The sequence below is a fragment of the Oreochromis niloticus genome, linkage group LG12 (assembly GCF_001858045.2).
Source record: "Oreochromis niloticus isolate F11D_XX linkage group LG12, O_niloticus_UMD_NMBU, whole genome shotgun sequence".
Classification (NCBI taxonomy): Eukaryota; Metazoa; Chordata; class Actinopteri; order Cichliformes; family Cichlidae; genus Oreochromis; species Oreochromis niloticus.
This window is the reverse complement of record NC_031977.2, coordinates 26,392,059-26,419,762: the sequence shown is the minus strand read 5'-3', so window position 1 is coordinate 26,419,762 and position 27,704 is coordinate 26,392,059. Positions and strand designations below refer to the sequence as shown.

General features: G+C 39.8%; 2 protein-coding genes across 3 annotated transcripts; both read right to left on the bottom strand.

Annotated features, from left to right (window-relative positions):
- Positions 1-1,952: 1,952 nt before the first annotated feature.
- Positions 1,953-19,660, bottom strand: ndufs4 (NADH:ubiquinone oxidoreductase subunit S4). Its single transcript, XM_003451018.5, has 5 exons — positions 19,505-19,660; positions 16,856-16,934; positions 3,786-3,958; positions 3,598-3,671; positions 1,953-2,148 (listed from the first exon to the last, which is right to left on the bottom strand). Exons 1-5 carry the CDS (start codon positions 19,585-19,587, stop codon positions 2,045-2,047), a joined length of 513 nt encoding a protein of 170 aa, XP_003451066.1. The 5' UTR covers positions 19,588-19,660; the 3' UTR covers positions 1,953-2,044.
- Positions 19,661-20,372: 712 nt separating this feature from the next.
- Positions 20,373-26,410, bottom strand: fsta (follistatin a). Of its 2 annotated transcripts, none has more exons than XM_005473553.4 (6): positions 26,207-26,410; positions 24,876-25,073; positions 24,487-24,705; positions 24,135-24,359; positions 23,289-23,519; positions 20,373-21,526 (listed from the first exon to the last, which is right to left on the bottom strand). In XM_005473553.4, exons 1-6 carry the CDS (start codon positions 26,295-26,297, stop codon positions 21,438-21,440), a joined length of 1,053 nt encoding a protein of 350 aa, XP_005473610.1. In that variant the 5' UTR covers positions 26,298-26,410; the 3' UTR covers positions 20,373-21,437. The 2 variants fall into 2 exon arrangements, with proteins under 2 accessions (XP_005473610.1, XP_003451067.2); XM_003451019.5 differs by having other exon boundaries at positions 24,882-25,073.
- Between the last annotated feature and the right edge of the window lie 1,294 nt (positions 26,411-27,704).

Genomic DNA, 27,704 nt, shown 5'->3' with positions numbered 1-27,704 from the left:
AAAGCAATCTGGCCATTCTCCTCGGATAGGAGTTTCTGCAATCTGATTGGCTGATGAGGGTTAATGAGCAGCTAAGGGATGTACTCACGATGCTGCATTGAGTGTATATACTGTCGCTGTGAGCCTAAAAGCTCAGACTGCTGTAAATCTGTTGTGTCCAAGAGTTTTACAATGGCTTGCTTTGTGGTTGAAGTCTGTGCTCCAGTTTTGTTGAGTGAAATTCATGCTCTTTATTTGAAAAACAAGTTGCACTAAAAGCTTTTTAAGATGTTTGCTATTAGCTGCTTCCCAATCATGCCACCCTCCTGGCCAAATATGGTCAGCTCTGGCTCCAAAAAACCTACGATGGTTATGGCCTTGAGGCTAAAACTGAGGCTTTAAAGGTGACTTCATGGGGAATTAGACCATCTTTCATACAAAGTCTGTGTCTGATTTTTAATGCTGTGAGCACCACAAACATAATGACTTCCATCTTTATTCACCAGGGTGACAGCAGAGCAAGATTAATGCGTAATTAGAAACTAGGCAAGTCTTCTTAACAAGAAGGAGTGCACAAATGTTTTAAATGTAGTATTTTTGCAAACAAGGTTGCAAGGAGTAACGTCATTTTGTGTCTCCTAAGGACTGAAAGCTCACGTTTACGGACAGACTGATGAGAGTCGTTGCATCGCTGATGTTTGCGTTGGAGCGATGGTCTCGAACAATGCCACTGTGCTGCCATTCTCATTTCACATAATTTTTTGTGCTTATAGGCCAAGACTGCAGGAATGCTTTCAACTTTTATGGTACAAAGTTGTGCCAAGAACGTTTTCCCCCGCTGCGTCTCTGAGGGGATTTCAAAGGGGAAAAGCAACACATGCTGTCATTCATGCCCTGCTCTTCAGATGGACCATTACGCTCATATCAGATCGGCACTCTTGATGTGCCGAGTGACAGAACAAAATAAATAGCGAGCACAAGGCTGTGAAAGATTTGCAATGCAGTGCGGTAATTAACGAAGGTCTATACCAATTAGGCGCCCATGATTGGTGTGTGAATATCAGTGCAGTCACGCAGGTTGGGGGACTCGGCGCAAAGTAACACCACTGTTTACTGAACACAAAGAGCAAATACAAGCGCTGGCAACAAGCGCGCTGCCAAGTGTAAATAGCTGGAATTTTAGGGAATTTATGACTAAAGTTCTGAAATTGACCTCCACAGTGAGACCAGCATACTTTTATTGGCTTGTTGTGTTATTTGGCTTTCAGGCAAATGGGATTTAAAGGCCATTAAAACTAGAAGAGTTTGTGTGATTCATGTAAAACACGTTCACATTAAAAACAGATCTAATCTAAATCTAAGTCTTATTTTCTTTGATTTCAACTCATCAGGATTTGTAGCTTTTTATTTGCCATTGGTTAAATGAATATTTGGCAAGGTTCTAATATCCTGTTTGTTTGTTTTGTTTTTTTTAAATTCAGAGAAATTAGGCAAAATTTTTTTGATATTTTACAAACCTAAACTATGACTCAGGAATATTTTCCAGCTCTAATTTCATGTGGATTATTGTTCCAATCCTTGTGAAATCAAAATCCAAGTTAGTGTTGCACGCCTCATTAAAAAGGTGAAGATAGTTAACATTTTTTTGGATTTGGATTGTAAAAGACGTGACTTTGCTGCACAGATGTTGCAAGGTCCTATTTAAATTCCAGTTGTGCAGCTTTCCAAACATCGAAACAATCAGGGTAACTGGATGGAAACAAACACTCACACAGGAAAAATGTCACTGCTTTTGGCCTACAGACGTATTTATCCCTGTTTTTAAACAGGTTCAGATTGTAATAATACCCTCCCCTTTGTTTTGCTGTTGCACAGCTCGACTTGGAGAGGAAACACTTCATTAATTGGATGGACTACATTAGGTAGTCGGTAATGAGGTGAATGTTTGAAGAAAAGCGATTATGGCACAAATGTTTGGTTTACTCATATATAATTATGCATTTATTGACAAGAATGATACAGGTCTGCTGCAGGTCAGGCCACCCAACAGGTGGGTGTCTTCAGTTTACTTGGCGGACCGCCGGGTCCTCTTGTCCCAGGAGAAGTTTGCTCCGTAGGATTTCACCCGTGGCTTTGAGGTCCTCTTGTCTGTTACGTCGTAGCTCCAACCTGAAAGAAAACATCAGAGTAAGTGATGGGGCTGATAACGTCACGTATGTTCCTTTTGGACGAGCTCCAACCACAATGAGGTGTTTTGTAGACATCAACGAGCTGTGTGTAGTCAGACCAGCTCTAATCTCTTCGGTGCAATAAACAGAGTAAGCCCGTTTCCTTTGCTTGGTTTCAACAAACTTTCCCAGATGGTTCAATTCTGAGTCAAAAATGAACTTGATTAGAGCTCCACAGAAAACCACCTCATTTTGTTTTACTAAAACAGGGCTGTAGTCGATTGTCTAATGAGCTGGTTGGCCCATTAAAAGCATTCCTTTGATGTTTTATTAGTTGTCATGACGCCCACACCTTGTTATCTGGTATATGACAGGTGCTTGGATCACCACCATCACCATTTTTGGTTAAAAAGGTCAACTGGGAACACCAAATCTGTGCTTAAAAAAAAAAAAAAAAGTTACCTAAAAGAATCTGGTCACAGGTGCATCTCTCCTCACAGTTTATATATCCCCTGATATATAAATAACTATATACTGTAAATGATTTATATGTTAAAATATGCAAACATGACCGTGGAAATACTGATGTTACCGCTCTGGATGGTCAGTTGTGTTAGATGCAGTAGCTGAGGTTGTTTTGACACCTGCACAGTTTAATCAAACTCTGGTTCGTTTCCGTGCGATTCGTTTGTGCAGATGTAAACACAGTAAACGCACTCAGGTGCAGTAAACTGCACCGAGACCCTTCGGAGTTCCAAACAAACTCCAGAGTGGTTCATTTATGGTGAGAACGTGATCAACCCTGGATCCAACCCAAACAGCCTTCCCATAGCCCAGGTATGCTTTGCTTTCTGGGTCAGAAATACCACAAACATTCAGATTACAAAACTGTAGCAACTAACCATAAAATCAATGTTAAGTCTCTGTTAAGTTTCCACTCGCATGGTTTGCATTTTGGCTAATTTTGTGTTTTTTATGTGAAAAGAACCCTAAAAATCACAAGAAAAGGCTAAAAGCGTACAAACTCAACTGATTCAGACCAGAGGAAATGAGCTGTAGATGGACAAAGCCCTAAAACTGTTCATGACCAAAGTGTACACTGATCCATTTTAAGTCCAGCTACATCATACATGGGGTAAATGCCACAAAACTACTGACAACACAACTCTAAACACCACCAGCAGTATGTAAAAGTGAACTACTGCCTGTCCAACAGTCTGCTCATTTCACTGCTGAGAGTTAATGGTCGAAGAGAATCCACATAAAAACTATTTAAGTTGCTGATGAGTCGATACATGGAGCTTTTATGTATCATAAAATCTATGTGCCTGTTTGTAGAGGACTACTGAGTGGTGAGACTTATTTCTTGACTTCTTTGTTACAGTGTTTTGTCACTTTTAAAATGATGAAACAGATATATTGTTTAACTAAAGGCTGAAAAATTCTTTACCATTTTTCTCTGCAAAAGCAATGGCATCTTCCTTGGAGGAGAATGACAGCACCATGTTGGACAAGGGATCAGCTCTAAAATAGAAATATAAGGTATTAGAGTCCAAAATTCAACAACTGTGTGCAGAGGTTCTATAATGTCAGTTTATGTGCTGTAGGAATCAGGAGGTGGAGGTGGCAGGTTCTCACGTTGAGGACCAGCCCATCAGTGGGTTCTCCCAGCGCTCTCTAGTATCAAAATCCATCTTCCACTTTTTGGTACTGTTCACTCCGGACTGCATGGCTGTCCTGGCTGGCACAAAGATGTGAACCTTACGAGTTTTGATGTGCTCCTCTGGAACTCCTGTCAGAGTGGTGATGTCCTAAAGGACACAGAAATTAAACAGAATAAACTTTAGGTAACAAACTAAATAAACTAACAAAACACCAGGATAAAAATCTAAACCAGCAGAGTGCTTCTAATGTCTAAAGTTTGACCTCATGTAACTATCCAGCATCACAACCAATGTAATGTCCCCATTACTTCTTGTGTTCTGCAAGTCATTTGTAATAAACAATGTGAAAACAACCCCTCAAATGCTCCTTTTCATGCATGCTTGTGTAACAACTCCCTGACTTAAAAACAGAAGCGTGGTTTACAAGTTTTGGTTGGTGGAGATGTGAGATGACTGAACACAAATGTGCTGCAAATCCTGTTGGTTAGACAGGTTTTCCTACCGATTGTCAGCTGTGATGTTTCACTGTTAACTGGCAACTGTGTGACAGTTTAAGCTATGCAATGAGATACTTTATTTTGGTATTCAATTAATTACAATTACTATAACTACACAGTAGTACTAGTCACACTGGTTACTGATGGTGTTCTGCATATTCCAGATGCTGACTTGCAACTTTCCAAACTGGAAATGCAAAACGTTCATCTTCACATTAAAAGTTGTGCCCTTTAACAACCAGAGCCTGATTTTTAAGAAGGTGACAGACTGTGAAGCTTCCAGCAGAGTAAAGGAAAAGGTACAGAGAGATGGACAGCTGCCATGTTTTAAAGGGTGAAACTTTTACTTTGAAGGGGTTGCAATCTTCACAATCTTCACCTTAGCAAATGGGAAGATATCTGTGCATCACATGTACCGCTTCACAAACAATTTCACCAACAACAGCAAGCAAACTCCCACAGACAGTCTTTTCCCTCGTGGATCCCACTCGGTCACTGGCCAGCCTCTAGGCCTTCATGACTTTGGCTTTAACAATTGATTTCACAGTGACTCATAACCAGTTGGGGAATACACATTTTTCTCTATTTACCAGTTGCTGCCCAGCAGTCGCCAACTGAGCTCTAGGCCTGTGTGACTAAGGCTGAAAACTCTGGCAATTACAGATTTACAAGAAATTAATAAATAATTTCCATTTATTAAAAAAAACCCAAAAACCGAACACCACCACGTTTTTGGTTGCCAGCAGTCCATATGAAGTATTCTACTTTGATTAGATTATTCATGACTTCTTCTCTCCTTGCGAACGAACATTAGGAGTTCATGTGGAATGTAAGCTTTTCTTAAAGAAAACACTTGATGTCAGCCTGCAGGTATAAAAAATACGACTTTAGCAACATGTTTTCAGAGCTAAATGTCAGGAGAACAGAGGTCAGGAAAATGTTTAATAGCCATAAAAGTTACTTATGTAATCAACTGTTTCATGTTTTATATTTTTGTACTGCACATCAATCTCTTAGATTTATTCCCACTGTAAAATATTAAGGTGGAAAAAGGGGGTTCAGTACATCTTTGATGTCAAAGAACAATAAAATACAAAAAAGTCTGAGAATTGAATACTTTTTTTTTTTTAAACTTTGTTTTATAGGTGCCATAAAACAAGCTAAAGGTTAGGTTGTTACTGGCAGCACAAGTGTGAACAACTATCCCTGAATCTTTCCTCAGCTTTAACTTTGTCTGCACTGGTTTGGAGATGTTACTAAGTCAAATATAGATGTGTACCATTTTAGTGTTAATTAGTAACAAAATTTGTGATTACATCATATATTGTTAATTTGAAAAGAGATTTAAAAACAAGTATTTCACATGTGAAAAAAAATAGAAACAAAATAACTATTTAATGTTTTTTATTGATAACTAATTAATTTGCCTTTATTACCTTTACTATCGTTCTCTTTTACACCAATACCACAACAAACAGTTGTTTAATGTGTGTAAAGAGTATATATTAGAGCCTTAAATAGTTCAAATTGTCTTTTTAATTACTGAGAATAATACAAATCAAGGTGTATTCCTAAAACTATGGTAGGATGGGGTTTTATTCTATTTTTTCCCATGTTTTTGTTTTTTGTGGTAGTTCTGTTTTCTCTATTTATTTCTTGTTCTTTAAATAACATTTTTGCACATGTTGACATTAACAAAAAGATTACACCATTAGTCACCATTACTTGTATATATAGCAAATCTCTCTTGGCTTGATTTTTTCATGAATACATTGCCAAGAAAGTACAAAAAAGTGCATGAATGTACTTGTAGCTGTGTAGGTCTGGACTTTGTCTGCAGTGGTACTGGTTATCGGGCGTACGTACACTTTGTGAAAAGGTTAATCGTGAAGTTAGAGAACAAAAAAATGTAAAATATAAAACAAGAAATATAATGGCCATAAATGAAATTAATTCCTACAAAGCACGACAATTGGATGAGGAAGGGTCTGTGGGTGCACTGAATGCATATTCCTGAGCAACTGGAGCCCCTTGGAGCTCCTATCAAAGATCTGGTCCAATTCTTCAGGGAATTAGCAAACAAGCAATGGGAAGTCGGCGACAAAACACAGACGAACCTCCCAGCACGCAGGCAGCAGCCACCCAAGACTGAGGGCTTTCCAGGGAGCTTTCCTTTCAATACAAGAATTTTACACATTTCAATGGCCATTACAACTTCAAAGAATCAAATTTTCATCATTGTCTGTCATCTGCCAGTTGATTTGTAGAAAGGGGTCATTTTGCATGAACTCCACACAAAAGCCCATCTTCCCCTTGGCAAAGGAGCTTCCAACGGTATTTAAGCCTAGGAAATTACAGGTCCAACTGCTAAACTACTGCTTGTTTCAGTGAAACATCTTTTGCCATGCAATCATAAACAAGATCTGAACACTGAAAAGATCGTTAAAATGAAAGGGAAAAGACGAACAAAAGGGGGGGAGGAAAAAAACCGTCACAAGCGCTTGGTAATTATTTCCGGCTGCCCTATCTACTTAACCCGAACAATTCCTTCTTGTCACAAAGAGGAAGAAAACATGTTCTCTTCACCCAGAGGGGGTAATGGTTCATGACACAATAACACACAAGACAGTGTTAAACAGCAAGAAAATAAGATGAAGGGTTTTTCCTTTTTTTTCCAGCAGGTGAACAAAAATGCTTTAAAATGTCTGCAAGTTGTAACGTTTTATTTCCAAAAGGCTATGCTCCAAAGGTTTCTCTATTCTAAAAGAGAGCATTAAGAAAAACCTGCAGAGTTTTATAAAACGTGGAATTTGTGGTCTTTTCTAGGTGATTGAACCCGTTACGTCCCTCTATGAGACACATTAGAAATGACACTGTTGGGATCAGCAGGCCACACTGTAGTTACATGTAACTATTATTGTGAAAAATACGTGACATATATCGTAACCTGTTGCAATAATTTCTCCAGATGTAGCACAACCTAAGGTTGGGTGTGGATGAGCACAAAAAAGGAGAATGTGTCAAAACAAATGCTCTTCCAAATCACTGAAAACCCTCTGCTTGCTTATTTGGCATTGTTTGCAAAAATACAAGTCTAGACTTCTGATATTTGCATGCATTACCCTGAAAGCTTGGAGGGTTATCGGCATAACAAGCTCACCCACAATACCCAGATTCACAAAAGGAACGATTGTGGCTGGAATGCGGTGTGTTCCCAGGAAGACTAGAGAGGACCGTCACAAAAGGAAAACCCACACGGTGGGCACTTTTTCTTCTGCCATGTACAGGAAGCGAAATGAGAACTATCAAGTTTGACACTATTCACAGGGCCTTAACGGGACCCTACAATACCTGGCTGGGCAGACAGAATGCAGGGCTTAACAAAGAGGGGGGGTAATGGCTGGCAAAATCTCCGTCACGTGAAAGCGTGTCGATATTTCTGACACCTCCAGGCTATGTGCCAAATAAAGAGCACAGGGGCTTGTCGCTGTGGGGCCACTGGGCCCACCAGAATGCTGAAAGCTAGTACCCCTAATTCTCCAACAGAGAACTGGGATGGAAATTTTTGGTGTAAACAAGACAGAAATCTCAGTCTGCCTAGGTCTGGTGGATAAACTGTAGGAAATGGTGAGTTCCAAAGAAAGAAAATGATAAAGAATAGTTTTATAGAGGGAAGCTGGATGCCCAAATACCTCCAAATTAAACATTTATCTACATTTTATTGATTAGTGCAATATCCATTCAAAGAAAGTATAACCCAGATTATTTATGTAGCTACACTTTACTGATGTCCACTCGAACACATGCAGGCAATCATTCATCTCTTGAAACGAGGCCACCTTTAAGGATACATTCGCTAAATGCATGCGTGCCTGTCTGTTCAGTCTCGGGAACTGCTCATCCAAACAACATGAGAGAATGAAGTCATATATCACAGGAAACCAAACATAACACATAAATAATGTCCATCTGCCTTTGTGGAAATCAGTTTGAGTTTTAGATCAAAGTGACAACATTTCTGGCTGGCCCACCTCCTTTTAAAGGCCTGTTTGAGGGTGAAGACTTGGCTTTCGGGTTAAAGTCACAAATAGGTTTAGGTTAGGGTACAGGTTTGGCCATTAGTTGTGATGGTTGAAATTAAGATGTGCGAGACTTGGGAATGAATAACTATCAATCAAAATATACAAATATAGATGAACAGACTTTTGTATTTGTGGCTCCACACACTCACACACTGCGGGCAGCAGACAGCGGTCGCTCAGAAGGAAATGCAGATAACAGAACAACTTTGACCCAAAATATGAAAAGCACTCCTTCAAACAACCTCAAACTTGATTTTATACTCATTCGGGTCCAATCAAGACTGGCACGGTTTAGATAAACTGTTGTCTAGACGGGTGATTAACAGACCAGACAGATTTCTGAAAATATATCAGTGGGATCTTATTTCTTTCAACTGTCATAATACAAAAGTGGCTTGCTTGTTGTAAATAACCTACAGTGTCGCTTGTGATCAATAAAACTGAATATTTTAATACAAAGAGTTGCAATGTCTATCTTCCTGACATAGGAATCTACTGGTCTAATTTCCATTTATTTTCATTTCCTTCTTTGGTCATTGATGATCAGTTCATGTTTGAAGGAGATGAACCAGAACCAAATGTGCACCTGGAAGTCCAGTTTGGACAACAGATACTTGAGTGTGAAGGTTTATCATATATCAGCAGCCTGCATAGTAGTGCATAATTTATAGAAGCGGTACATAAAAACTTTGGAGAATTATTATGGTGTTAGTTCTTTTATTTTAGCTTCAAGAAACACAGAGTTCACCTTCAAAACTAATATACAAGGGATGTGTGTTTATGCACTAAATATCTATATTCAAGAAGCTTGTACACCAGTTGAAGAGGTTTCTTCCCGTAAACTGACTTGCAACGACTGGTATAACTGCATCAAAGTCTTTAAACCTGGCATGCTGAGATGACAGCTCTATTCTCAAAGCCATCTTCAATCCGGCTCACTTATTTTTCCAAATATAGAAACCAGTCGCCAATGAAGACAAAGACTATGGCCTATTTTAATTGCTGAAGAAGTCAAGATGCCGGGTGTGGATGTCTGTTTCTCTAAGTGTTCTTCCAGCCTCCACTCTTCCCATATTGTTTAACCGATCTTGTCAGCTTCAGATGATTTGCAGGTGAATGTCTACATTTCCTGCAGTTCATTTCCCACAGTTTATACAAAGGGATATTAAACCCACCTTTGCCTGCTCTGTGACATAAAATGTGTTTTTCATATTATTCCTGATATTATCTGCAGATCTAATCCAAACACAATAAAGGTTTAAGGATTTTTGTGGTATACATTGCATTCCTGAAAAGGTAATGAAAGAGATCAAATGTATTTTACCCTAAAAAGTGGTTTGCCAAAAAGATTTAAAAAAAAGAAAAGAAAGAATATTGAAATCAGTTTGTGAAAAATGTTTGAGAAAATGTCCAAGTAAAGCAATATAAATCATAAATTTTATGATTTATTTTATTCATCTAATTCCATTTTGATGAAAATATCTACTGCTTGGAACACAGAACAGCTCTTTATGCTGCAGAGTACCCAGGTTTGGCAAAGAATTAAAAACAGGTGCATATAAAGACCTTCTGTTTAATCACTCCGTGAACTAATTGCCCCTGTCTTTTCACTTAATCACTGCATACTCCCACAGGTTACTAAAACAAAATATTTATTTAAACATAAAATAAAGGAATGCCACATCTGTTCTTACAATGATCCGGGACGTCTCGGTTATCAGTTATGAGAATGATCAGGTGTCCAATAAACCAGATAGGTGAGAAAACATGGAGTACAGGATGGATACAGAGGACGATTATTGATTTGATTGTTTCAGCCAGAGTACAATAAGGCCAGTAGCATATATGGCCTTATGTGACCCCCACAGGGCTGCAGTTGTAGCTGGGTTGTTTTTTTCCCCCTTCTTTTTCCTAAGGGCTTAAAGAGCCGGGCATAAGCCATGATACTTTTTTACCTGTTCAGCTCATATATAAACATTATTCGGCACTCTTCTGCTGGCATATACAGTACTCTTCTTTCTATTTATCTTCCAAGGAGTAATTTTTCAAAGTGATCTTGAGCAAAAGTTGTCCAGGCTTTCTGAAGGTCTTTTAAAGTTTTCCTTTAGACATTGGTTCCTTTTTCAATCAATTTCAGTCAGGTCTTTGTTAACATTGGACACTGACCTATGAATCATCCATAAATGAGCATTCAACATACTCAGCGTTTCCAAATTCCTAACTGCCAACAATAACGATGGAGCTGCTGGTATCAAATGATCAAGTCTGATGGTGTTGTGCTTTTACACTCCGTGCTCTCTGGTCACTTCCCTGTGGCTCCTCAACCGTACTGCCAAGTTTGGAGGACAGGTCAGCACTTTGGGCTATTTGTAATGTTTAATGCAGCTAGGATGGCACCACAAGAATGCCAGAACCAAAGTTTCCCCAGCAGAACATTGCAGTGCAATGAGATAATCGCTGTTATTCACTTCACCTGTCCTGGTCTTAATGTTGTGGTTAACTGGTTAATGTCTGTTCCCCTAAACAGCCCTGCTCACATTACCTAAACATTATTACTGGCGTCATGTTTTTTAGACTTGTTAAGGTTTCCAATTCTCAGCTGAAGTACACAGTGTATTTTCCCGTTAGTACAGTAACCAAGCAAACAGACAAACAAGCAAACAAAGGATGACTAGCTCTGGCAGAACATTTCTAGCGTCACCGTCACATTTTTATAGACACCAGGGCTGCCACCACACAAATAAGCTCATCATAGGATGTATACCTGTATGCCAAATCTATAATTTGGCACCCAGAGGGGTCAAAAGGTCACCAAAGCTGAATCATGTTGAGTCAGCATGTGCCGAAAGCCCAAACACATCGCCCCTAACCCCCCACTGTCCAGCCCACACCCAGACCAAGAGCCTCACTCATCAGCCTCGGCCGGTTCCCACCTTCAGACGTCTTTGAAGTGGAAAAAGTGTGCCAATTACTGACTGGACACTGGGGGCATCTCTAATAGAAACAAATATTATGCTGCTTGCTCATGTGTGGGAGTGGTTCAACATTGGAGAACAAGAAGCAGCTGGTATATGAAAGTCATCTTGTATTTCACATTACACATACTGGTAAAGAGAGGCGAGAGGAGGGGTCATTTATGAATATTTTGGATGCAACACACTTGTTTGTCTGAGCATCTCAAATGTCATTTTATAATAAAACAATTTATAAATAAGCCCAAACTATGAGAATGCGTCAAGCAAAGACTTGCCCCATTTCAATTTAATGTTACTGTGAATTGTGAATAGCTTTTTAAGTTTCGAAATCTTAGTTGAGTACAAGTTTGTGAGGAAAAAACAATAACTTAAAGCTATAAGACAGAGCAACACTATTTAAGCATTATTTCCTAGTGCATGTTAAGGCTCTGACTCTGGGGGGGGGGATTTTATGAATACCAAAAGCAGCTTGCAAAATTACAAAAAGAGCTGGTAGCTTACAACTAATGAATAAATTGAAGTGTTGTCAAACAGAAGTAGCAATCCTTTTTCATCCAATCTGCAAACACAACACTTAGCAGTTGGACACTTCCTAAAACTCCCCAGCTGAGGAGTCCTCTTCAGAGAGTTAGTCTATGGAAGAGAGTGCTAATGAATGAAATACTATTTAGTTGATGATACATAATAAAACCTCTTGTCTGCCATTCATCAAAGACCAACATCCTCTCAGCCACTACTTCAAACTTCAGCAGAGATTTTTTTTTGCACAAGTGCGCCGTATAAGAGGGCAACCAGACAAAACAGATACTTAAATTGTCTATGTGCAAAGGAAGGAGGAAGGCTGGAAGAGGAGGGAAGGGAGTGAAAAGCGGGTTGATGGGGTGGTGAATGTGGTCTGCTCCACTGTAGGTCACTCTGTCTCTGAGGCTCGACAGAGGATATTCACGCCTGTACTGCAGACTTAAAGTGGTGGTGCTCAATGTCCTCATAGCTAGAACAGCAGTTTTTGTGGGTTTTAGGTTTTTGTTTTTTCCCCACCCATTTCCCAAGTGTGGGGGGGACTGTGGTGGTGATTGAAAGGATTTTGACACTTGCAAAACAATTATTTTGTATCAGGGAGTCTGACAGCGAAAATAAATCCTAACGTTTCAACCACAAGATCGTTCAATCTGATTTCAATTTCTGTCTTTAAAAACAACCGACAACAGGCTTTTAGACTCAACTACCTTACCGCAATGGAACCCCACATCTTTTAGCCAGATGTGATGTCACATCTCGCCAAGGAAATGCTGTTCTCTAAATTATATAAATAAATAAAGAAATCAAAAACTTAGCAAACGTAAACATGCCAAGCATCGAGTGAACATACCTACACTCTCCTCTTGCTGTTGTCGTTCCTCCTTTTACTCAATTCCCCACGGTCTAATAACCGTCCTTCTCTGGCTCATAAAACCCTAGTGCCTTTAGAGAACTCTATAACAAGGCTTCACAAGCGCTTTAAGATTATGGTGTTGCCTTTATGTGGACAGAGAGAGCGCGTTTGGCCACGGCTGAAGGAGAAGTAGACGTTCTGTTCGCAAGACTCAAGCGTTAGTGAGAGATATTGTATTGCATATTGAAGCAGCTGTTATGGTTATAACCACAGTTGTTTCTGCAAAGGGCCAGAGAGTAAAGCAAAAAGGCCTGACTCTAATTGACTGCGGTCGTAGACATTCCGTGTAAAGCTGTGTATCACTGGCCAGCCAGTCGGACACTGGGAGCTGCCCAGCATGCTTAATCAAACAGTAATTACAAACAAAAGCAGGTCGGCATGGGCACGCCGGGGAACAGCTACGGGCACTGGTGGACCATCACGCACGTCCTTTTCTTTGGCATAATTTCTGAAAATCAGCCAATGGCCCAGAAACTTTGCTCATAAAAGTCAAATTTAAAGCTTTAAATGTGGGGAAAGAGATGAAAACACTCAAATCCTACAAAACCTACCAATTTTTGGCACCTCCTAAAGACGTTCTTAGTCAACCCTAAAATCAAAATCATCTCCTCTGCAACGACTTTACTGTAAGTAAGGCTCTGTAACTTATCAAAATGCTATTTCAATTACAAATTTAGCTTTCAATTACTATTTAAGCAAAAAAAGAAAAAGAAAAAGCAAATACCGTTTCAAGATGATGCTCTTGCTTGATTCTTTTTTCCATACATCTAGTGTAAAAACATGCACTCTTTTATACTCAATAAATCTTTTGATTTTGTTTTTTCTAAAGTCTAAAATGTGAATGACCGTAATAGGTGGGATTTTTGCCAAAATCAAGTAGCCCTAACTATATACGCACTGACCATGCTTACCTGCATGTATGCCAAAGGCCCAATTACAGCCAGGAAGGAAGGATTGTTTGTTTTGCTTGGTCAGCAGTTTAAAACCCACAGCTACTTTACTTATTGTCATATAAGATGAACAACAGAAGCAGATCGTCATACTTTTTTTTTTTACAATTACTCTTAACTTGAAAAAAACAAAAAAACCACGCAATTTTAGTGAATGACACTTAGAAAGACAGTTTCAGAAAGGCAGTTGGACTTATCCCTGTCAGTATAAAAACTTTCTGTGACTAATCATTACTTAAAACTTTTTTCTGTCTGCAGTCCAAATCACTTTAAATGTCCTTTTCCCTGATTTTTGACCCAGCAGGAGATTCTAAATTCGTCTGTAATGGAGATGGCCAAACACAATGTAGAGATCTATGTTCTTGTAAAGTCTGCATTTTCTGGACACACGAGAACTAAGGACAAGATAATGAGTATCAGACAAATGTTCATGCAGAGTTTTTGGAGTGAATTCAAAATATCATTTGCCCAGGCCAAAATGCAACATCATCTGAACGAGTTTATTCAGAAATGTTCACTACGCGACGAGCAGCACTCCACTTTCTCCTCAGGCTGGTCGAGAGAGACGGCATGCAAACCCTGAATAACCTCTCAGTGGATCGAGATCTTTCTTTGATTGGTCAAACCAGAAAGCAATTCACACTTATTGACAGCCTGATGAATGACTAGCGTGCTGACATACGCTGAATGCCCAAAAGGGAGAGCGCTCTCAATGCCTTCTACCACGTGAGACGGAGGCCACTGTACTGTAAACAGCTGAGGGCCTCTCTTTTCGGCCTGTCTGGGTGAACATTAGAGTACTTCCCCTCGTCGCCAGTAACAGCATGCTACAAAGGAACCTCTGTGGCCGACAACACTGAAGTGGCCACTGTCTTTTTCGTGAGTCTCAGGGTGTCTCACAAACTTTTTTCCATGCTAGTTTCTTTTCTTTCACCCCCCCAACACACACACACATTTTTTAGAGGCCCTTTTTTTCCTCTCCTCTGCTGTGCCTCTCTGTGGCCCCTACTGAGAGGACAGAGACAGACACTCCGCCCAGCCAAAGGTTTGTCTGCCAGTATGGCCAGCTTTGGTCTGGGACAAAAGCACACTGACGCTGCCCATACTGCTCCCCCGCCCCAAAACAAGTCCACAACAGACTCCCACATTCTCCCCAAACTCCCTCTTTCTCCGTAACCTTCTAATTCAACTTTCTATGACAAAGCAGTAATGTCAAAGATCAGTCTTTGTTTTGTACAGTTGGTACGTTGTTAACCACTTCAAATGCTTGGTTATCACTGTTTAGACTATAGTTTAGCACTTAATGCTAAAAAAAAAAGAGACTAAAGTGAAACAGAGCTATACTACATCCTAGAAAAAGTAATTCAGTAAAGTAACCATTGCCTGGTTAACTAGCTTCTCTCTGACTGGGGCTTGATTTAAACGGAACAGTTCTTTTGGAGCAACAGTGTGTGCCCAAAACAGACCAGTCATAGACACTATGTAAAAGAAGAAAAGCGAAGAACAGGGCTTCATAGGGATTTAATCTTTCAGCATCTTTAAGTAATCACATTGAAAGTTGGCTTTCTGAAATTGCTTTCATAGGGATTACGCAAGTCAGAAACTAGGCCAGAAACTGTAGACAGAAATGATAAGAGATTTGAGAAATCCTAAATGTCAGAAGACATTTTCTTGCCCTTGTATATATGTGTAACTAGAAATCCATTTTCATCGCTCTTAAAAACTACAAAACCCCCAAACAAACAAAAAACAAAAACAGACTTCACCATTTGCCCAAGCTAACCCTGATGAATTTTCTTAATTTGCCTGACTAACAATCCAGATTCAAAGAGGTTGCACCACAGATGTCCTGCTAAACTGTTTCTAGCACAGCTTTAAACACATTACTTATCTCCCCCGTAACCTGGTTTCGTGTGTGCATGAGTAAACATCAAATTCTAATTTGGATAATACCACTCCATGAAGCTTTCCGTGGTTACAGAAAGCGCTGTGAAAAGTCCTGATAAACTGTTTGCAGTGACTTCAGCAAATGTCCCAAACCAGCATTGGGCACATAACACTGCCTACTTTGCAAGTCAATGTATGACACAGAAAACAACATTTACCGTTCTGCTGCATCGATTTAGAAAATTCTGTTATCACCCAGCTGCATTAGGATAGCTCCTAATGCAGCTGGGTACTTTACTGAATGTATGAAGGCAGCGTAGATGAAGTCGACAAGTCTAGACAAAATCATTTTGTTGGGCATATGCTACCAACAGAACAGGCTGACTCGGGCCTGTCTGTTCTAATTTTACATTGAAAGAGTAGCACAAACCAAGCATTATGAAATAGTTCTGTCAAGAGAGGCAATAAAACAATCATCCAAAGCAGCTGATAATTGTTGATGCCAAACAAAGAGCCCTCAAACAAGTGACGAACCTGTGAAACTTCAGAAAGAGCAAAAGAAATCATGTGTTACTGCTAATGATCACAGTATTCAGTCACTACTGACCCAGGCAAATGTTCAAGCAGGGAGGTACTGGCAGGGAAGCTGACATACAACACATACTGCACATGGTATCGCAATACTTTACTATAGTGCCCTCCATCTTTTGACTGAGTATTTAAAAGCAACAGAGACTATAGTTTTTGTTAACGTTAATAAAATAATTTTGCACTATTCTGTGAGGTGTTTTTATGATTTACTGTATCCACATTTATATCATTGGGGTATTCATAATGTAAAAAAAAAAACTATACATTGTAAATGGACTGAGTGAAGATAACTGCATTAAAGTGCATGAATTTTACTCCACTTCTCCTGTTAAAAAAAAATTCAATTTCCTCAGCCATTCAAATAGTTGTAGTCACTTCTTTCATGAACTGGCAATTTAAACCTAGGAGGACTGTGAGGATAGGAATAATCAGAGCTGTGAACAGAACTACAAATGATGATATTCGTCATCACTGTCATATTGTTACAAAAGCCTACTGTCTGGGACAAGTTCACTTTGGCAGCAGATGACAAAGTTTTTTAACAGTTTTTTTTCCAGCAGAGTAATTGGAAGACAGAAGATCAGACAAACACCAATGTACAACTCAGATTGAGCAGGGATGAATTCTTACCAATTTCTCATCAACTGTAATAAGCTGCCTGTCTTGTCCCGGTTTCTCTGCCAGTCTCAGTGTTGATGTGCTTGTAGACCTGGGAAAAAAAATTACATTGTGATTACAAGCTAAGCACAAAGCACCAAAAGTACACAAGTGACAAAGAAATTACACAAACAAGTTAAGCTCTGGAAATGCTGACGATCTTGGAGGAGGCGGTGGGATGGGGGTACAGTGAAAAGGAAGCGACAAGGAGGGAATCCCCCCCGCCACTTATTAGTTCTGTCTGGTGAATCTCTGGCAGACTCTCGCTCTCATCCTAATGACAGGACGTGCTTAATGTTGGCTGTGGTCAACTGTCAGGCGAGGACTGTGAAGCTCTTTGTCAAAGTGCAGCCGTGCCCCATCACAAAACGGCAATGTGCCATCACAGAATGGCACGTTCCATATATTCATAATTTTGTATTTATTGCAAATGAATGTTAAGATTTCACTACAGTCTCAGGTCTGATTTTTTTCAATAAAAACTGTAAAAAAAAAAAAAAAAAAAGGACACAAAACATAGTTTCAGGTGTAATCATTGCACAGCTTAATCACATGAATAAAGTCCTACTCCACGTTTTTCCTGGCATTGAAGGAGCTTTGGGGTGTATTCGCGATCACAACATACAGGTAGAGCAATAATTCTTATACCTTATTTAACCAAAATCTGTGAACTTTCCTTTGATTTCTGACCATTTAAATAAAAATGTATATTGTGCTTCTGTAAATGAAACCCAAAACTGGTTTAAGAATGAAACAGAGTAGTTCTCCCGTTGTTTTAGATTTAGGATTTTAAATATTTAACACTTTTCATGCATGGTAAAAGGCAGTTTTTTTCCCTTTTTTTTTTTTTACCTCATCCACCCACTTTACCTCTGAATCTGTTTAACTGTGTGCTCTGCTCCGTGTGTAAAACCATTTCCCTTCCCACACACAGAAATCACACACTTAAACAAAGAAACAAACAAAGAAACAAACAAAAACACACACACAATCATGGTGAAGCTGAGGGCAGGGGAGACAAAAGTAGCAAAACCCATCAATGACTGCAAAACACAGCATAGATGACTGGGTATACATTTGCTTTTTCTTTTTTGCCCTTTGGCTTTCATTTAACTGTTATCCCTGTCAGTTTCTTGGGGCAATAGGACACTTCCTCATCAACATGGCTGAGGAAAAATACTGTGCAAGTCAATGATTTCTTATCATTTCCGTCTTTCCAGACTCTAACACAAAACAAATTTCTTATTTCATTTTCAACATGGTAACACTATATATTCTAATCTGGTATCTATTAATGACCTCAGCTAATGCACTGCACATAATGCCAGTGTGTGAATAATAAAAGTTGTAAAGGCATGCATCCTATTATTTTTCTCTTTAAAAACTCCCAAAGGAGACAGTAACTGTCAATACAACTGTCAAGTGTTGTAACAGCTTACAGAATCATTTCTGATGATGGAAAAATCCAATGGCATTTATCAGTGACAATGATTAATTTTTATCAGTTGTGCAACATCAATTCTGCTCTGACTAAATGTTAAAAAAAAATGTGAGGAACAGCTGAAAGACTATATTTCTTCTTCTTTCAGCTGCTTTCTTAAAGGGAGATTTAATTTAAAGATCGTCAGCATCTTCAACTGCCACTTCCAGCTCAGTCTCCTTTCTTTCTCGTTCAAGATTTTAAAGGAAGACTTGTAGGAAATGGTTAAAAACAAATGCTGATGACTGCCAGGCAAGCCATCAATTAGCGACCATTGCATTTAATAGCCCTTACTGGCCGGAAATTTGAATGGGGAAAATATTGTTGTATTTAAGTATCACTTTAAGATATGGAGGTACACTTTTAAAGTGTCACAAAACCCACTAACTGTGGCAAATAACTGTGGCAAAAAGTGTTTGGAGGATTAGAAAATATAAGACTTTAGAACACATAGTGGAGCAGCACGGGGGTCAGTCTGTTTAAAATCCTTCCACAAACACAGGTAACTTTTCTTTGTGTTAGTATCGTTGGGGTCTGGTGGCTACAAATAAGCAAATATAATGTGCACTTTGCGTATACTTAATGAATACCTCAAACTACAACTGACAGATTTGTTACTGCGAGAGAAGCACTGTATTCTATCAATAGCAGTGAATTACTTTGATGCTAATTGTTAGCTTCCAGGTTCCCTACAGCTGATTGTAAGGTTAGCTGTCAGCTGAGTCTCTTATTTAATAAAGTTGTCTCGGTCTGGTATGTAGCACGTACTGTGCAGACCAGTGAGCACCATTTAATTGTGTTAGCTTTTAAACTGATTTCTAGCTCGTCCTAGCATTAGCCAATTAGCTGGGCAAGCGGGTGCTGTAAGGACACTGACGCTATCTACAAGCCCAGTGTATTACGAGATAAAAACGTGCAGGCCCTGACGTTGTTTAGTGTATAAAGTCTTCCACATTAGGTGAGAAACCTCTATTTTGAAAAGAGAAAAAGAAAAATCTTCATTAAAGTGCTCTGCCGCTGACAAGCTAACAGACACACGGCCTCTGTGCTCTAGTCGACTTGGGAGTTAAATAATTCAAACAAACTCAGCTCAGAGTATCAAGTGCGAACAGAAACCTGATAAACAATTAATTTAAAATTACCTGATAGGATTCAAGAACATTTTAGAAGCTGCATTGAAAGCAGACAAACGTCCCAATCCGAGAAGTGACATTGAGGACGCCATGATTGTTGTCAACGATGACGTACGGTAACCGCAAAGGAACAAACAGTACGCGCGGGTGGCGGAGACAGCTGGTACATGAAGGACTTTGCCAACCGAATTTTTGGATGTGTCACATAGCACACCAAGGGACGCCCAGACATCTACTTACGCCAGTCCTCTCTTATATAACAAAGAACAATTATTTTGGTGTAAATAGAAGGAAACCCCGCACGCTGAGAAGAATTTCAATTTGCTTGTGCTTCATGTCTACTCACTGAAATTTATGTTTGTCTTTTTTCTGCCCGTTTTCTTATGCTTTGTCTGATGACAGCTTAAAAAACGGAGCGATTTGTTTCTTAAAACATATGTTTAATACATGTATATACTTTACATGGGGTGTATTGCACAATATCAATATTGTGTAGTACACCACCACCAGTCATTTGTATATTCACAACGTCGTTTTTGGAACATTCAGTGACAGGAAATGCTGATAAAACCCCCTGGGTAAAGGTATATGTAGTTTTACTGATATGTATGAATATACATTTTTAGCAAATCATTTTTAAGTTTAGAAATTGTTTATAGCTCAAGTTTTTAGCCAGTCCAAATGAATAAAATATCTCATGACAATGATGTGAAGTGATGGCCATCAAAATAGACTAAGCCTATAAACCGTATGGTTTAATTTGATCTGATTGATGTCCGGTCTTTTATTCCTTTAAAGTAAATGCTTGCATTGAAACTATGATAGATTTAGACATATGTTTTTCACTAATAAATAATCCACCAGAGTCAGATAAAAGTATAAGGAAAAAAAACTTTTATTGATTCACTCTTCATATCTGTACAAATACCATCAAACTTTGTATGTACATATGACATTTACATAAAAAATACAAAACTATATATTCATAACAGAATTTTGTATTTCTCTTGTGATGTTTGAAAATAAAAAAAAAATGCATTCTGAGGAGAAAAAAAAAACAAATAAAAAGAAACAAAGTGAAGAAGTCTGATATAGTGTAGAGAATTGCAGTATGTTAGTCCTAGTGTAGCTCTGTGAGAGCAGTACGGAGTACATTGGCAAGAAGACAGCTCACAAATGTTAATGGCACATTGTTTCCAAAGTAATCAAGTATCGCCCAAAACTTACCTCTAATGTAGTGAGACAAAATAAAAGCTATATTTAATTATGTCTACAGTCTCCATGTGGAAACAAACCTAAAGGGCTAAAACTGAAAGAAACTTAAAACTAAGAAAAGAAAAAACTAAATGGCTCTTTTTTTCTTTTCTATTCCATCGCTGCTGTGTTGCACCATTTACAGTGCTCTTTTGCAAAACCATTGAGAGAATCCCTTTGGTCAGTTATTATAGTTGTAAACAAACCAGACACACTTCTGTACATAAAATGATTGATATATTTCCCAATAAATAAACACACAGCCTAAACATGCATTTATGTATGTGTGACATAAACATCTGTGATAGAGATTTGACAGAAACAAGCGGATTTTTTACAGCTCAGGGAATGCAATTTACAGCTTGAAGAGGACTTATACTTACACGGTACCATGAAAAATAAATAACACTGCTTTTCTTTGGACAAATATATTTCTTCATGATAAAAAAAGAAAGCAAAAGGGACAACAACAAAAAAGGGAAATGAGTGGTAACACAATATATCATGGTAGGTGATAGCCTGACAATGTAAATGTATAATTTATAAAACACAAAAAGTATAAATAAACATCTAGCAGACTGAACTATATGTATACTTCCTTTTTCTTTAAAAAATAAATAAGCATACACATAATGTACAGTATGGACATGATTCCTTGCCCTAGGACTGTTCCCCTAGTGATGTGAGCCTATCCATCCAGTATAGAAGATAAATGGACATAGGCCATGTAGTCTGAGTCCTCATCTTCCTCATCCTCCTCCTGGTCTTCTGTAATGGCTATATGGGAGAATATATGGTAGCTGTTGTATGAATATGGACCACAACAGCGCAGAATATCACTGTCAAAAAAATAAATCTCACAATTAAGCCACTGGCACACAGCCTCCTTTCTGTTTCTTTCTTTTGTGTATATGATTATGTTTGTGTGAGCAAGAGTCTGTGTGACTTGGCAGCAGCAGTTGCTGTGGCATCCCCAATTAATTATACAATGTCCATTTACATAATCGAGCAAGTCAGGGCTGCAACATGAGAAAAAGGAGCGACAATGGAAAGGATCGGCAAGTTGGAGGTTAGGGGAAGGTCACAAGGTGGGTTAGGGGGAGGATGGGAAGCGGGTTTAGGGGCACTGGGGCTGATGGTTCCAGTGGCTCAGGTCTCTTTTGAGCAGATTTCTGAAAGCAGACACACATAACACAGAAAAGTGCTCTTGTGTTCTTGGACTCGCTATAGTTTCTTTTCTCCGATTACTAATATTTTAGCTTCTGGCTCAAACGAACAGGGAGGGAGGACTCTGTGTCACAGCCTGACCTTAGCAAGCAGGTCAGAGATCATTAGCACAGTTCTGAGGTATATTCTTTTTCTTTTTACACAAGAGATTTACATTGGACACATAAAAAAGCACACAAGCAAGCACAAGGGCAACGATACATGAAAACACAGGTAGTCCCTCATTAATCCAAAAGGATTTTTGATACACAACACAATCACTGGAAGCGGCATGAATGAGTTAGCTAATAAACGTTTTTCTGATGATGGGATGGGAATTAAGGGAGCGTGGATCTACAAGCTTATGCTCAATCTGCACACTGTAAATTATGACTTTTAGCCCATGAGGTGATCATAAAGTTGGTCCCTTGGACTTCATTGCAAACCTTAATCATATTATATTAAGCCAGTTAGGAAAAACAAACAAACAATCTTCTAAATAGAAATTTGGAATGTCAATTTGAAACTACCTCAAAGCTGTTGTTAAATTTAGTATTTTGTCTGAAGATTTGTGGGTTTATAAATGGCTCACACTGGTCTATGACAGGCAGTTTACATGAATCTCAGTGTACAAATCCATCATTGTTATCAATGGTACCAATGTTACAATCACCTTATGCACGTCATACATATTCTTTCTTTTTTACCGACGTGTTGGCGGTGTGGTTTATGTCACAAGAGGCAGTGCATTTTGAATCAATTGATTATAGCCAAAAATTTAAAAAAAAAAAATAGACCATTTCCAGGAAATTAACAATGTGACCATGGAATTTACAAGCTGTAAAGATGTGGACATTAAACCATTAATGATTGAAAAAATACTGCATGGGATTTAAGGCAACCTGCTCCCGCAGGTCACTAGCACGACCATAGACACACCTATTTTTTCAGAAAGTATAGATCCACTGCAAACAGTTTGCTGATATAAGTTTTTCGCGCATCTTTCTGTTAGCAGGATTTGCAGAATTGGGAAAACGTGAAAACAAAACGAAAATTAAACAAAAAAACAACACGAGAACAAAAGCCAGCGACGAGGACAATGTCATGCAAGTTCTTCCATTCCCCAAGTCTTTTCTGCTTGCTTAAGATGTGGTTGGTGATGTGGCCGGGATGGGAGCTCAGGGAAAATCAGGGTAGGTGGTAGGTGGGGGGCAATTTCACGGGAGGTTTTTGTTGGGAAAGCAACATAGAATATTGTCTTTTGCTCAGAGAAGGAGGGGACGATTTTGTTTCTTTCTTTTCTTTTTATATTTTGCTTTTGTAATTTACTTACAGTTGCAAGATCCTAAGTGTTTGACTTCAAGCAGCACCCCCATTGAGCAAGCAGCTTGCTTCATGGCACATTCACTGGGATATGTGGTGTTGTCGCTGGCACACACCGCCTCATCTGTCCTACTCTCCGGACAGGACTCATCGCACAATGAGCAACGGCCTCGGCCCATCCGAGCATCCCACAGACACTTCTTCCCCGCGCTGCACTGGATATCCTCACATGACTTGGCCTCTGGAAGAAGAGAAAAGGAAATAAGGAGAGAGGAAATCTTTGATTAGATGAATTATCATGAATGTTTTTCAAGCAGGATCAGATGACTACCTAGTTTTTTAGAGAATTAGAGAGAATAAAAACTAAATCCTGCTTTACAGGATAAGGCCTCGTGGTGTGGAACAGAAATCTTTGTTTTTAATTAGCCTTTTAAAGACTACAAGACTGAAATTGACTACTATCTGTGTAAGAATCAATCTGACTCAAAACTTGAAGCATGTCTTCATGGCCCCCAGCACTCCCCTGTTTTCCTCCATCTCCCTCCCCCTCTCATTCCCTCTTTCCCAAATGGGAAAGTGCTGCCAACATCAGGAAATAATAAGATGTCTATCATTTCTTGAGCAAACACAAGCAACTACCAAACACACATTCTCTCTAAGACCCCCTCCTCACTGGAATGTTGGCAAAAATGAGCAGTGAATTACTGCAGAGCTGGCCAGAAAGAAAATGCACTCAAACAGTTTTCAGAGTCGGTGACTGCTGCACCTCTCTCTCTCTCTCTCTCTCTCTCTCTCTCTCTCTCTCTCTCTCGGGGAGTAAAGTCTCACGCTTTCATGCGTGTAGCTGCAGACTTACTGATGCATTTTCCCTCATATGCCACTCCAATAGACCTGCCGAGGAGACAGGTAGCTCTTCTCAGGTGACACGCGCTGGCATAGATGATCCCATCGTTTCCACACAGGTATTGCTCGGGCGACGTCACCTCGGGGCAAATCCGATTACACGTCACACAATACGCGTTGTTGGTCTGGTCTACGACGCATGTGGAGCTGCCGGGGCACAAGACGTCACGGCACGTTTCTGGCGAGACAAAGACATTGGGAGAGTTGTGTGAAAATGACACGAAATGCAAGAAATACAAGAAAGCGACGGATTCTTTCGGGCTCGCTCGGCTTTCAGAAATGTGGTGACAGTTACATTTACTTACTCTTGCATTTGCCCTGGTACTGTACGTCCAGATCGGGGTGACCTTTGCATTTAGCTTTCAGCAGTGCGCATTCGTCTTTGTAGGTCTTTCCATCGGAGCCGCAGACAGGTCCTTTCCAGGTGATGTTGGAGCAGTCTGGTGCGCACACGCAGCGCGGCTTGCTTCTTCGGTTCAACTTGCACCTCTTTCCGGGCCCACAGTCAACATTGTCGCAGGTTTCTAAAACAAAAGCACTGTGTTATGTGATGCTAATGAGGATTTTTCCCCCTGGTGTGTATTCTGGCGCGTAAAGTAATGGGACAATTACGCAAACCAGAACACCAGTTTAATTCATTAACCAAAATGAGTGATTACATGTAATGTGAGAAAACGAAGGGAAATGAGTGCACCTCCACCTTTGCAAGGTATGCAATTGGGAGCTCCGCCATTGAAGATCATCCACCTAAAGAGCGTGCTGTTGGGGACGTCCTCCTCGGTCCAGGACGTCCCCAGTCTTCCACTCCGACAGCACTCCTCCCTGCTCATCCCGGGCATGTAGAGCACCTGGCACCTCCCGTTTTTCCCCTGCTGCAACCAACAGTTCCCAGCTGTAGACGAAAAACAAAAAAGCTCGAATGCCGCATGTTGGACGTCTAAAAACCCGCTGACCCAGACTCAATATACACACGCAGCCGTATTATCCGAGACGCTCCCTCCCTCCCTTTTCGCCCTCCCGACAGTATTTTGTCTGATTTTTTTTGCGAGACTGTTAACACTTGCCTATCCCAACTGTGACTGACAGCCCTTACAATGCAGCCATAACCAAAAAAGTAAGAAGAATCTTCGGAGGGGGGTTGTCTTTTATTCCCAGTGTCTGCTTGCTATCACTGGACAGAAACGGGAGCGTCTAGACAGCGTTAAATAGCAGCCAATCTTTCTCCTTTAGAAAACCACGGTCTTTAGGTAACAAGGCTACACACACCACCGTCTCCAACGCCTCACTCACTATGTTATCCCAGACAGCAACCAGACAATGACTTACTTATTAACAAAGCAATGTAAAGTTTATTTCAGAGATATTAAAATGTAAAACAGAACAGTTTTTCCAGTTCCATGCCAAAAAATATTACTTCCTCCAGACAGTAACAGCATGTTTAAACCGACAAAGACACAAATACATTTTTTTAATCTTCATGAGATAGTGTGTTTCTTATGCTGAATTGAAATATGTCCCCCCGAAACCATGAATGATGGGTGCAAAAGCCTGCATAGTCAAAAACCTGCATAGGTATAAAACTGCAACTGTTTTTGCACACAATACAGAAAAGCTACTTGCGGGATGTATAAATAACGCGCTCACAGTGGATATTCTGAAGTTTGTTGGAGCATTGACAACAACATCGCGGAATGCTAAACGCTCACACAGTTGCAAAAATATGTTCAGGTATTGTGAAAGACTGTCCCCAACACGGCGTGGCGGCTGTAGTGTGCGCGCCTGGTGACGACTGCAAAACTTGCCATATAATATCACTTTGAAGTGTCCCACAGGGCACCTGTTTTCTATACGCTTTACGCAAGCACTGCCTGATGTAGAAAGACTTTTATCAAGAAACTTTGAAAAGTTTCTCGGTGGCAGCAAGTGGAAGACACCCCGCGGGTTCTGTGACTGACAGCAGTGCACGTTTTAAAAAAAGAAAAAAAAGCGAAAGAGAATAAAAGGAAATTGATAAGGAGAGCTTACCTTGAACTTTTTGATGTTCCATGAGGTGACAAAGCCATAAGAACAAGAGAAAAATGCCCGGGTGAAGGTGGTGTTTCAGCATCCCAAACATGATGGAGAGGCAAAGTGAACCACGTATTTGACACAGGCAGCGCAAAAGTAATCTGCTTAAGGTGGCAGTGTTGAATAAGTGTCAGTCTGAGAATGCAGCCTCTCTTTAAATCTATAAGGGGTCTCGGGTTGACTGTCTCTGGTGGGCGGTCTCCTCTTCTATGGGGGTGGGGAAATTTTTTTTCCTTCCTTACCAAACTTCTTTCAATCCCAATCAGGTGACATCGTTACTAGCAACTTTCTCTTTGCCGCAATAATTAAAGGATATGAAAATACTTGAAAGAAAACACCATACTTGGAGCTCAGGCAGCTCTGCAGAGAAAGAAAGCGCAAGATGGAAAAAAGTATCAGCTGATATGAAAATTTGTTGTTGTTTTGAAATCAACACTGTTCCCGAAGTTTAATTTCAACCCGTTTGATACTTCTATCACATCATTTATCACTTTCACGTGACTCGCGTGGAAGAATGAGCACTCATGGGCTTTGCATCCTCTATACACATGGCGTGGATATGTGCTCTTTAATAATAATAATAATAATGATAATAATAATAATAATAATAATAATAATAATAATAATGATGATGATGATGATGATGATGAACAGACAGGCCCACTGCCAGCATGCCTTTCCAGGCATACCATCAGTGCTTCAAATTAAGATTACTATTTGGTGGTAACTGATTTTTTTTTTTTTTCCACCAACTGCAGACAAAAGAGCAAATCTTTTTGATGTGAGTTGCCTTTTGGAACACATCCGAGCCCAGACAATAATAGAATTCGTAGTAGTCCGCAGCCGCACTGCTAATGTTAGAACAGACAGTTGTTTGGGTTTCTCTCCCGGGTCAAGCTTTTAAATATAATCAAACCTGTTTCCGAAGAGGCTTCAGACAGAGAAGCAGGGTGTTGCGTTTCATTGAATGAAACACACACACACACACACACACACACACACACACACACACACACACACTGCTCTCCGCTCACAGACGCTGAACTCCTTCAGAAGTCCTTGCGCGACCTCTTCAGCGGAATTCTGGTTACAGCTCTCCAGAGCAAAGTGTCTGCTGTGCGAACCAGACACCAGGAAATTAATTAACTGACGGTCAGGTAGAAGACACTGTGATCTCTTTGTCTGTATCCAGTTAAATACCACTCACTGTACAGTTTATCTCCATGATACTAATATCTGGTATCAAATCTATATTTATGTAAGATTTTAATATAGACCAGGATGTGTGTGTGTGTTGTGTGTGTGTGTGTGTGTGTGTGTGTGTGTGGGAGAGGGGGGTGTGGGGGGGGGGGGCTTTTCTCTTAAAAAAGACGTCAACCGTTACCTATGTGATCACTCCTATTACAGACAGATCATTACTGTTATAAGCAATGAACAATATTAATGTTATTACATT